Genomic DNA, 11,771 nt, shown 5'->3' on the forward strand with positions numbered 1-11,771 from the left:
TGTGGCACTTGCCCCTGGCCTTTGCCAGCCACTCCCGAAGCCTCCACCTCGCGCCCCAGTCTCTGGGCTCCTCCTCAGAGTGGACAAGAGTAAGGCTGTCCCCTTCGAGGGCTGGAGGCCTGCAGGGCTTCTGTGGCATTCCTGCACCCAGTGCCTAACGGGTCCAGTGTGTGCTCCGGGACCACTGCTGAGCCAGGGCCAGAGCCGGCTTGCCTACCCCTGGAGTCCACCCCTCCCTGCCCTTCCTCCAGGCCTGGCTGAGTCACAGGCACTCAGACATTCCCAGGGCCTATTTTTAGCAGCTTGTCTCCCAGGACCCCCTGTCTGCCCCAAGGTCCTGCCCCAGGTGGCCCTGAGGTGGGGGCAGGGGGATGGAATCTGTGCTTTCCCAGGAGGGCTCCGACCCTGTCCTCCAGGCCTAAGACCAGCCCAGGAAGGAGAGGGTCCCTCCCCTCCTCTCTTGGAAGCAGGCCTGGGAGGCAGAGAGGCTAGGGGCACCTGCGCCCATGAGCCCCCTCAGCCAGCCCTGCCAGGGCCTGCAGCTCAGCTTGTTGAGGTGCCCCTGCCCTCCCTGCCCCCCCAGGATGAGCCTGGTGCCAGGAATCTCTGTATCCTGGAGCCAAAGGCCAGTTCCAGCCTCTCCAGTCCGGCAGCCGGGCATGTTCACCGCCCCAGACCCAGCCCTGCAGCGGCTGGGCCCTGAGAAAGTGTGCGAGCTGCGCCTGGCCGCCTCTGCCGGCTGTCCTCCCCAGCCCCGCCCCCAGCGGCCGAGGGCCAGGCTCGCAGGCACTCGGCGACTTCTTGGCCCTCAGCCCCTGGGACCACCACCAGTGCGCTGGTGCGAGAAAGGTCATGCCCCCTCCAGGCCTGGAGGGGCTCAGGGAGGCTGGCGGAGCTGGGCGGGGTCCCCAGCGAGCCGTCACAGCAGAGGGGCAGCCCAGGGGAAGCTGGTGGGGCTGGCGGGGAGAAGGGCTGGGGGATCTAGGTCAGGGGTCAGGGGATTCCAGGACTCAGGAAGTGGGGACAGAGGAAGCTGAAGAGATGCCTGGCATGGGGCGCAAGGGAACACCAGCCAGGGCCTGGGAGGCTGATGGGGTGCAGGGGGCTCAGAGGGCCCTGTGGAGGAAGTGGGGAAGACTGGACCGGTGGGAGGGGGGTGCGGCTGGGGAGCAGGGTGTTAGAGGAGGCCGGGGCGCCGTGCCCAGCCCTGGGGTTCTGGAGCGGAGAGAGGAGCTTAAATGGCATTTCAGGGCCGCCTCGCTGGCGGGGTGGGGTGGAGGCCGGGCCGCGGCAGGCGGAGAGGGAGGCGCACCGCACACAAGCCTCCGCGGCATCTTGCGGGGTGCCCGAGGAAACACCTGGCTCGTGGAGAGGCTCCCTGGAGCTGGGGTCCCCTAGGGAGCCCGCGGAGCGCGGTGCCCCCGCGGCCCCCACTGGCGGCACTCGGCCACTGCCAGGAGCCTGGCGGGAGCTGCCCCGCCCCGGTTTCCATGACAACCCGGGGGAAACAAACAAGGAGGCTCAGCACCCTCCCGAGAGCAGGAAACGGAAGGCGGCCTCCGCGGCCAGACCCCGCGAGTGCGAGGCACTAGTGCCAGGCAGGTTGCGGCCGACCCGCCTTCTGGGGGACCCGGTGCCCCTCCCCCTGCCCGCAGGGCGGCAGCCACACCATAGGCGCCCCTCCTCCTGGGTTTGGGGGAAGGGCTCGCAGGAGATCGCATTTCCCTCGCGTAGTTTCCAGTGGAGCGTCACAGAGGAGGAGGAGCCCAGCTGTGCTCTCAGCCACCCCCACCTGCTGGACCGCAGGAAGTTCCCATCCGGCAAGAGGAGCCCTTGGCAAGGGCGGGCCTGGGGGTGCCCCCAACGACCCCCCAACCAAGGAGCTTCGGCTTAGCAGAAGGGAGACAGAAGTGGAGAGTCGTCCCGGCCGCTCCTCTGAGTGCACCCCTTGCCTCTGCCCGGGGTAAAAGAGGGGCGCCCCTGGGGCACCTGCACCAGGGCCTCCCACCCCCGAGGCAGGCCAACCCGCCTTGCACATCCTGGCTGCGTTCCCGGCGCCGGCCAACTGCAAGGAGACACTGCTGCCCACGCTGGACGCCCGGACGGGCCGGGAGGAAGGAGGGCGGCTTGGCATTGCAGACACCGAGCCGGCCGCTCCACCCGAGGGACACGGATGGCTGCTCGAAGGACAATGAGCCCGGCCTTCTGGCTCAGCTGTCTCAGCCTGCGTCCTGGAGGACGGGCTAGGGAGGGGCCTGTGCCAGAGGCTGGGGTGCTGGGAGCTGGCCCCGGGGATGAGGGGGTGGGTGCAGGGCACATATGGAGCCGGCTGCCTACGGTGCTGAGGACACAGGCCCAGAGATGACCAGGCCCCGAAGCTCCTGGCTCCGGGAGGGCCAGGCCTCTGGGGATGCGATACTGGGAGCAGGCTGGAGCAGGCGCTGAGCCGTGGAAGGCGGGTCTACCAGGGCTCTGCCCCAGAGAGGAAGGGAAGGGGCGCCCTCTGGCGGGCTGCTAGGGAGCCGCGGATACAGGGAAGGCAGGCGCGTGGGCGGGACTCGGGGTGGGGGGTGCTCCTCCAGCTGCTGGGGGTTCCCGGCTGCTAGGGACAGCCTGGAGAGGCCAGAGGTGACTCCATCAGCACCGCAAACCGTTCAGGCAGGAGCACTAGGCCCTGCATTCAGAATGCAGGAGACGGCCTGCACCCTGTCCCCGGGCTCCCGCCTGCCAGCTGGGAAGCTGAGCTCCCTGGGCAGGCTGGCGCATATTCTGCCGCAGGTGTCCTGCCCGCCCCTCGCCGCCCCTCCCCCGCAGGAGGTGTCGTCCGGCCCCCCTCCCTCCCTCCACCGGGTGCCCGCAGCTCCCTCCCTCCAGCTCTCTGCTGGACCGAGGCACCGCCTGGTTTTAGTGCCCCTTTCTGGGCACTAGGACCCCAGCCTCCCGCACTCCCCACCTCCACCTAGTCCAGTCCTTCCCAGGGGCCCAGCCCCCACTCGCCTCAACCAGTCCAAACCAGAGCCTCCCTGCCTCCCACCCATGGGCATCACCCCTTGGGCACAGGGCCCCGCCCCCACCTGAAACCGGGGCCTAGGGATGCTGGGGGCACGTGTACTGAGAGATGGGCCCCCTGGCTGCAAGTCCACCCCAGAGCTGCAGACACGTGCGCCCTTGACCTTCAGACCTTTTATTGGTAGCAAAAGTCCCAGCACTCAAGTGTGAGCCACGTGAGGGTGGTGGGCGGGCGCTGGCAGGCGGGAGGAATGCGGTGGAGGCGTGGCTGTGGGTGTCACTGGCAAGAGGGACATAAATAACACTGGGGGCGGGGCGGGGGCGGCACCACCTCAGAAAGGTCACCCAGGCCACAGAGACACCAGGGGCATGGGGGGCCATGAGACCCCGAGGTGGGGACACATGGGGCCAGGACAAAAGGGGGCAGCGGGCAGTCAGGGACACACAGGCAGATAGACCAGGAGACAGGGACGGGGCAGGGTCCTAGGGTTAGGGTCCTCCCCCAGCTCTCTGGCCCTGGACTTGCAGGTGCAGAGGCGGCCTGGGCAGCGGGCACTCTCCCCGCGCAGCCAAGCAGTGGGCTTGGGGTCAGGGGCCCACGCAGAGCGGCCCGGGGGCCTAGGGCTGAGCTTTGCCTTCAGGATCCTTGTCATAGATGTAGCTGCCCACGGCTCCCGTGTTCACTCCTGCAGAGAGAGACCGCTCGGTGGAGGGGAGGGCGGGAGGGGGCCCGCGGCCCACACTCCGGCCCACACTCACCCTTGGGTCCGAAGAGTATTCCGTAGCAGGGCTTGTGGCAGTAGGGCTGGCCATCGTGCTAAGGACAGGGTGCAGGTGGTGAGAAGGGGGCCACAGGCTCCACGCCCACCGCCCCCGGTGGCCGCCTCCACCTCCAGACGCCTGGCACCCTGAGCCCTCGGTTTCCCAGGTGGACCTGGAGGACGCAGCGCTGCCGCAGCACCAGCGTCCGTGCGCACACGGCGCCAGGCCGGCCTCCAGGGGGCAGCGCGCCGCCCCTCCCGGGCTGCAGCTCCTCTCGGGGCCCGCCCGCCCGCCCCACCCCGGACCCCGGCCCCCGGCCCCTCCCGGGCCACAGCCTCCGCCCACCCCTCCCGGCCCGCAGCTCCCCTCGGGGGCCTGCCCGCCCACCCCAGACGGCAGCCCCCACCCGCCCCTCCCAGCCTGCAGACCCCCTCAGGGCCCGTCCGCCCTCCTCGGGCCCCCGCTTCCCGGACCCTCATAGCCCTCCTCGGGCCTGCCACTCTGGGCCCACAGTCTCCAGGCTGGGCCCGCCCGGCTCCCCCGCAGGCCCCCGCTGGCCCCCTCAGGCCTCCCGCCAGCCCCCCTGGCCGTCGGGGGCCGCGCGCCTCTCACCTCCGCGTGCCCGCCCGGGGTCAGCGTCTTCCCACAGCGCTCGCAGCGCAGGCATGGCCGGTGCCAGTCCTTGCCCAGAGACGTCACCTTCTCGGCTGGGGAGGGGACAGAGGATGACGCCGGGGCGCGCGGGGGAACCCTCCCAGGCCAGGGCTGGGCGCAGGCACTCACCGAAGTAGACCCTCTTGTTGCAGCGAGGACACATGTTGGGCTCCCCGGTGAACGTGGTGACGCTGGAGGCTGGGGGAGAGGCGGGGTCAGGGCCTGCCGGCGCCGACCCCACCCCCGCGCCCCACACTCACCCCGCCCACCTTTGCTGGGCCCCTTCGGGGGGCCGCTGGCTTTCCGCTCCTCAGTTCGGGCCACGGGGACCTCGATGGGGCCGGTAACCTGGGGTTTCTCGGCAGAGGGCTTCTCGTAGATGTAGGAGCCGGCCCCTCCGATGTTCACCCCTGGTGGGGGCAGGCACTGGACACGGGAGCCAGGGCCCTCCCCACCCCCGCACCTCTCAGCCACCCCCAACCTCCCAGGAAGGCTCCTTCAGCCCCGCGGATCCAGGACCACTCCCCGCCCCCACCCAGAGGGCCCTGGTGGGCAAGGAAGGGAGAGTGCTTGTCCTTCCAGGAGGGAGGGGACCGCACTGCCAAGGGGAGGAGGGGACCGGGGCCATCTGAGCTGGGCAGGGTGTCCCCACCGGCCCGGCCCACGGAGGCCCCAGTCTCACCTTTGGGTCCAAACAGCGTGGCATAGCAGGGCTTGTGGCAGAAAGGCTTTCCATCATGCTAGGCAGAGGGCAGGCGTTGAGGGCAGGGTCTGGCCCGGCTCCCCAACCCCTCCCCGCCCCGGGGAGGCGCTCACCTCGGCGTGGCCCCCTGGGGTCAGCGTCTTGCTGCAGTGCTCACACCGGAGGCAGAATCTGTGCCAGTCTTTGCCCAGGGAGCTCACCTTCTCAGCTGGGTGGGAGGGCAGTGTCAGCACAGCGCCCCCGCCCCCCACACTCAGCCCCCGCTGCCCCCCAGGTCCCGGGCAGCCTCGGCACCTGGGTCCCCTTCACCCCCCAGGAGCCATGTGGCCACCCCCACCATCCGCTCCTCATCACCCTGGGTCACTGCTGGACCAGGCAACCTGGACGGGCTTTCAGCTCAAACCTGCCCCTCCCTGACACATGCCACACACACCTGCCCCCTCACACAGCCCCAGACCCTCCAGGAGGGCCCTACAGGAGCTGGCAGAGCCCCAGCCCCACTGAGGGGAGTGGCCTCAAGCCTCCAGACTCCCAGTGGAGAGGCCAGTCCCTGTGGCCCCCCAGGGGACAGGGCAGGGCGCTGGCTGTCCATATTTGGCCTCCTCACCCTAAGCTTCGAGAGCACTGCCCCCTCCTGCCTCTGGCTTTGGCACCCAAGGTCTGAGACCAGCTGCTAAGGGTCACACTGGGGGCCCTCCCTGCCCCCTGCCTCCCCCAACTCCGGGGCTGCTGGGCCATCTCCCAGTGGACGGAAGCTGGGGCTTCCCCAGGGAAGCTCAGCAGGAAAAGGGCGGAGGACGGGGCAGGAAGCCGCTGGAGCCAAGCTGGAATCCTCCCGACTGGAAGGGGCCTGGCCAGAGGCAAGGGGAGGAGAGGGGTGGGTGGGCTGGGGCCCTTATGCTCAGGCAGGATTAGCCAGGGAGCAGGGACTCCTTCCCAGAGCGGCCCCTGCTTGGGCCAGGCCTCCCCCAGGGCACCAGCAGGGTGGGGAGCGGGAACTGGCCGGGACACCCCCAGTCCCAGGAGGCCTGGGAGGCTCCTGGAGGACGGCTCGCGCTCCTGGTGACTCAGGTTCGGGGCTTGAGCCCTGGCTCCAGTGGCCCTGGTGGCACCTGCTGGCCTGGCCAGGGGCAGCCTCTAGGACCCCTACCCACCATCCCCTTCCGCAGGCTTATAGATCTTTCTGGCCACTCCACCCTAGAAGGCTAGGACTCAGGCTGGCCAGGCCTCCCGCAGGTCCATGCCAGGGCAGACGGGAGCTGGCTGAGCCCAAGGGGGGCTCAGATCCCATGCCAGACTGGCATCCTCTCCCAGCTCTCCCGCTGGCCAGCGGTTGCTGAGGCAGCTGCAGCTCTGGGCAGCCAGAACCATGCTGATCTGGCTCGCTGTTAGGCTGTGGCCACTGTTGGGGAGGGGGTGCAGGGGAATGACCCTCGGACCCACCGAGCAGGTCAATGGCCACACGTTACCAGCCCAAGTTGGGAAGGCAAAATCGATCGAGTCTAATGGCTTGGAAAGGAACCAGCTCCCACCCAGCTGCAGTTGTCGGGGACACAGAGACTTAGCCTCCCGAGGTGACTGTGGCCTGGCCTGGCCTGGCCTGGCTCCTCCATGCACCCGCTGGGGTGCAGCCGCACTTGGGGTGGCAGCGTCCTGGCCCCGCCCCTTCCTCCACCAGGGCCTCCAGACCAGGAGAGAAGCCAGCCTTTGTTTTCTGCTGGGAGCCAGCAGCCGCCCAAGCAGGCAGAAGTGCTTTTCCGGGTTGTCCACGGGACTGTCGGCCCGTCCCTGAGCTGGCCTGGCCCAGGGTAAAGACGTGGGCAGTGGGGCTGGCAGGACAACCCTGGGGCTGGCCCCTACCCTGAGCCTTACAGGGATGAGTCCTGTCCGGGAAGGGGACCGGCCGGGAAGGGGACCGGGACCGAGGGCTGGGCGGGCTCCCCAGCAGGCAGCCGGAAGCCCCGTGGCCCCAGCCAGGCCAGAAGCACTCCAGGCCAAATCCGGTCCCTCCCCTCTGGGAACAGCAAACAACGGCTTGCGCCTCCTCCCACTGTCCGCAGGGAAACCAAGGGGCCATCTTCACCTCGGCCAGTCCCCACCTCAGACCCTGGCCACTGCCCCACGGATGACGAGAGAAGGGTCTTCTCTCTGGCCCTGTCTCTCCTGCTCTTCTGACTTGGGCCACTGTCTGTCTGTGTGGGTGCCGGTGGGAGGCTCACTGGGCAGGGACCCTGGCAAAGTGGGGGAGAGGGCCAGCCAGGGTTAGGGAGAGTGGGGGAGTGAGCCAGACACCAGGGTAGGAGTGCCAGCGAGTGGGTGCGCCCATGGGGGGCAGTCTCTGCCAACCCAGGGGGCTTCCAGGCAGAGACAGGCTCTCCCCCCCACTCCCTCCTCCTGGATGCCACTGTTGGGACCTTGAGGAGGTAGGGGGCCTGGCCACCTGGGTTCCAGCGTCCTCTCCTGCTTGTGAGGGTTCCCTCCTCACCCCAACCGCAGGAGAGTCCAGGGGGAACTTGCGCCAAGAAAAGGAGCGTGTCAGAACGCATAAGAGGTGGAGGCCAAGGTCGCCCCCGCATGGGCTGAATCCAGACAGAGCCTAGACCTGGCCCGGCGTGGGCAGAGGTCGGGGCTGGGGTTGGGAGTCATGAAGCCTGCCGGCCCGGCCACATGTCCGTGGGTGGCGCGACTGGGGTCCAAGCGAAAGGGCAGAGAAAGGCGGGAGCGCGCTAGAAGCGCGCAGAGCTTGCTGCCGCGCCCGACCCCGCCCCGCTGGGCACCGCCAGGCAGGACCGCGATCGGCCCGCGAGCGCACAGCGCTCCCCGAAGCCTGGCCGCTTTCTGGAGGGTCCACGCGCCCCCGCCCGCCAGGCCTAGGGCCCCCGCCTCGTCCCCGTCGGCCACTTCGGGGGTTCGGGCGTGGCCGCCCCCAGCTCGTCGCCGCTCCACCCTCCGGCCGCACCCGCGTGGGCAGCGGACGAGCCGGATCCGGGCCGGGCATCCTGGGGTGGCGGCCGGGCGCTGGCCGACGAGCGCCGGGGGCTCGCGGCTCCGCAGCGGGGAGCTGACCCCAAGGGCGGCGGCCGGGCCCGGGCACTCACCGAAGTACACGGTCTTGTCGCACTTGGGGCACTTGGAGGCCATGGTCCGCACGCCCAGTCGCCCCGCGTCCTCCGCGCGCGCCCGTCGCCTCGCCGCAGCCACCGCCTCCGCCGCGCCCGCCCCGCCCGCCCGGCTGTCCGCCCGCCCATTGGTCTGCGGCCGGGGCGGGGCGTCGGGAGCCCGCCCCCGGGGTCCCGCCGCCCTGGACGCCGCGGGGGCAGGGGCGCACCTGCCGGGGCGGACTGGGGGCTACGCGACCCGCCCGGCGCCCCCCGGCCTCGCTCTCGGGGTGGCCTCTACCGGGCCCGCTCGGTCCTCGCCTGTTTCCATGGCAACTTCAGGGCAACCGGCTGGGCCGCGGGTGGGGCTGGGACTCCGCGGCCCCCTGACGGGGGGCGTCCTGGCCAGCGGGGCCTCGGCCCGGAAGGGCGGCGTCGGGACACGCAGACTGACGCCCCGACGGCGCAGCAGCCCGCCCGGCGCGGTGCTGGCGTCCGGGTCCCCAGAGGACCCCACCCCACCCTGCTGCGCGCCGCCGCCCGCTTCCCTTTGTTGCTCGGTTTCTATGGCAACGGCCTCGCTCTGGGACAAGAGCGGGATTTGGGCGGGAGCGCCACCCGGTCCAGGCCCGGTCCCGGCCCCGCCTAACACTGTCAGTGGTGCTGGAGCCTCAGCGGGTGGAGGGCAGGGCCTCCACCACTTCCAAAAACAGTGCGAGAGAAACTGCTGGAAGGGGGTGAGGGAGGGGGTGCCTGGCAGCGAGGGGGCCAGCGGTGTGTGCGGCAGGCTCTGAAGGCGCCCTCCCCAAGCTCTCCCACCCAAGGGCGATGTGGGGGGCGGGGGGAGACGGGAGACAGAAGGCGTGGGGCCCCCAGGGTGCCTCCTCTGCAGGCGTAGCGACCCCGTGGGCAGACGCTGCACCTGCATTCCATGCCGTCCTGCCCCGGACGCCTGCCCCATCTCTCCTCCAGACCCAGTAGTGCCGGACCCAGGGCCTCTGACCTCGGCCTGTTGGCCCCAGAGCCTCCTCCTGGAGGGCTGGGGAGCTAGGGGTCTGCTAGCGCGCAGGGCCTCTCCCCAGGGGGCCTCCAGCCCCTCCCGGCAGGACTGCCTGGCTTCTCCCACCCCTGCCTGCCTCCGCCTGGCGCCAGGCAGAACTGGCCAGAGCCCCAGGGTCTGGGGACCCAGAGGTCGCGGCAGCCATCTCCCAGGGGCTCTTTCCTGGGCCCCCATCCCCGCTGAGCCTCAGGTCTGGCAGATGGACAGACGCCTAAGCCCAGATGACTGGGTCCAGTCTGGGCAGCGGGCTCCAGCTCCCTGACACCCTGCCCTGTGTCCCTGAGGCTCTGTGCTGGACACCGGGTCCCCCCACGCCCAGTCCCTCTCCCTGGTGGCCTCCAGGGCCTGCTTCTGGCTCCTGGTGCCAGTGTGTTCAGAGGGGGTGAGGGGGCTGGTCTCACAGGGCAGTTCCACGGCAGCCCCCCACCCTGTTGCCTGAAGTGCCCCGAGGTGCCCCCCCGTTTCCCTGAGGTGCCCCCCTCCTCCCCGAGGTGCCCCCTCCTCCCTGAGGTGCCCCCATCTCTCTGAGGTGCCCCCTCCTCCCTGAGGTGCCCCCATCTCTCTGAGGTGCCCCCTCCTCCCTGAGGTGCCCCCCATCTCTCTGAGGTGCCCCTTCCTCCCTGAGGTGTCTCCCCCTCCTCTCTGAAGTGACCCCGTCCTCCCTGAGGTAACTCCCCCCCTCCCTGAGGTGCCCCCCACCCGCACTCACACCCTTCAGCCACTGCCATTTCCGTGAGTGAGGACAAGAGCCCTCAAGCTGCTGACCAGCAGGCGGGCGCCCTCTCCCTGCACTGAGCTCTGGCCCTGAGCCAGCCGGGGTGGAGATGAGAGGAGGCCTCAGCGGGCCCCTTCCTGGGCTAGGTGGCCTGCAGGTCAGCCCTTCACAGACCGCTCCCCGCTCAGGCTGGGTGTCTGGTGTCTCTGAATAATTCATGGGCCCCCACTTGGCACCCCTTGCCAGGGGCTCTGAGCTTGGGAGACCCCTGGGACCCCAGGGTATCAGCCTGAGGGACCACCCCGCCCTGAAATCTGCAGGACTGCTGTTGAGGGCAGGCTGGCTGGGCACAGGAGCCCTCTCAAGGCAGCTACCTGTGGGCCCCAGCTCTGCTTGGAGAGAGGGGGTGGAGTCAAGGAATGGCATGAGGCCCTGGCCGAGGCCCTGGGCAGGGGTGGGTGGCACGGGCACCCTGCCTCCCAGCTGCAGGGCTTCGGCTGATGTGCTGGACTGTTGGGAAGGGGCACTGATCAGTGGACACGGAGCTGCATCTCAGAGCTAGAGGCTGGGACAGGCACGGGCCATGAGGCTGAGTGAGCACGGCGGGCTGGAGGGAAGCAGGTGGGGCCCCGCTGGCCAGGCATGGGGGCAGACCCCTCCCGTGAGGCTGCAGCGGAGCAGTGTCCTGGTGGCACTGGCAAATTGCACATGGGAAGCCAGGCTCGTGTTCCTGCAGGGCCCCCTGGGCTGTGCCCAGTGGTGGGCAGTGGGAGGTCCCAGGTGGGGCATGGGGACATGCCCACCTGCGATGCCTTTGCCCTGGAGGCTGGAGCTGCAGGCCCCTGCTGGGCCCACAGGAGCCAGGCAGAGGTAACCAGCACTCGGGTTCTCAAGACTTCGCTCCCCTCACCAGCAACCGCTTCCCACCCCAACTTTTAGGCCTGGCACAGACCTCTCAGACACGCAGTCCAGGCCCTGCCCAGCACAGTGCTGGGGCGGGGGAGGGGACCCCGGCCCTCCTGAGGGTCGGCCTCTCTGGGCAGGGGGAGGACCCAGCTGGGGGGAGGCCCCTCCCCTGCCCACCATACTGGAGGAAGGTAGTGTCTCTGTCAAGGTCACCAGCCTGGCCACCCAGCCCCACCACTGGAGGTGGGGGATGGGCGGGTGTGAGGCCAGCCGTGTGGGGTGGCATGCCCCAGCCTCTCCTGACACCCTGGCCCGCCACCCAGTGGGGCCCACAGCAGGCCCTTGGATGCCAGAACACCCCTTATCTGTCCCCAGTAAGGCAGCAGCGTGGCTTCTATTTTAATTCTCCAGCCGAGACGTCCACACATCACGGTGGGGCTGGAGGCACAGCAGGCAGAGGAGCCCCTCCGGCGGCCTTGGGGACCCCTCCCTCCGGCGGCCTTGGGGACCCCTCCCTCCGGCGGCCTTGGGGACCCCTCCCACCGGCGGCCTTGGGGACCCCTCCCTCCGGCGGCCTTGGGGACCCCTCCCTCCGGCGGCCTTGGGGACCCCCTCCCTCCGGCGGCCTTGGGGACCCCTCCCTCCGGCGGCCTTGGGGACCCCTCCCTCCGGCGGCCTTGGGGACCCCTCCCTCCGGCGGCCTTGGGGACCCCTCCCTCCGGCGGCCTTGGGGACCCCCTCCCTCCGGCGGCCTTGGGGACCCCTCCCTCCGGCGGCCTTGGGGACCCCTCCCTCCGGCGGCCTTGGGGACCCCTCCCTCCGGCGGCCTTGGGGACCCCCTCCCTCCGGCGGCCTTGGGGACCC

At 70.2% G+C, this 11,771-nt stretch overlaps 1 protein-coding gene across 1 annotated transcript; it reads right to left on the bottom strand.

The window, feature by feature from the left end:
- Positions 1 to 3,168: 3,168 nt before the first annotated feature.
- On the bottom strand, positions 3,169 to 8,619 carry LOC106503400 (cysteine-rich protein 2). Its single transcript, XM_018044458.1, has 8 exons — positions 8,227 to 8,619; positions 5,242 to 5,336; positions 5,108 to 5,165; positions 4,695 to 4,835; positions 4,555 to 4,623; positions 4,384 to 4,478; positions 3,769 to 3,826; positions 3,169 to 3,695 (listed from the first exon to the last, which is right to left on the bottom strand). Exons 1-8 carry the CDS (start codon positions 8,267 to 8,269, stop codon positions 3,628 to 3,630), a joined length of 627 nt encoding a protein of 208 aa, XP_017899947.1. The 5' UTR covers positions 8,270 to 8,619; the 3' UTR covers positions 3,169 to 3,627.
- Between the last annotated feature and the right edge of the window lie 3,152 nt (positions 8,620 to 11,771).

This window comes from Capra hircus, unplaced genomic scaffold (assembly GCF_001704415.2).
Source record: "Capra hircus breed San Clemente unplaced genomic scaffold, ASM170441v1, whole genome shotgun sequence".
NCBI classification, from domain to species: Eukaryota; Metazoa; Chordata; class Mammalia; order Artiodactyla; family Bovidae; genus Capra; species Capra hircus.

Excerpts from the sequence above, each read along its gene's own strand:
- LOC106503400 (XM_018044458.1), bottom strand. The coding sequence starts at position 8,269 with ATGGCCTCCAAGTGCCCCAAGTGCGACAAGACCGTGTACTTCG. Across the intron at positions 4,479-4,554 it reads CAACAAGAGGGTCTACTTCG|CCGAGAAGGTGACGTCTCTG; the intron begins GTGAGTGCCTGC and ends TCCCCTCCCCAG. Across the intron at positions 3,827-4,383 it reads CCCCGGGCGGGCACGCGGAG|CACGATGGCCAGCCCTACTG; the intron begins GTGAGAGGCGCG and ends CCCTGTCCTTAG.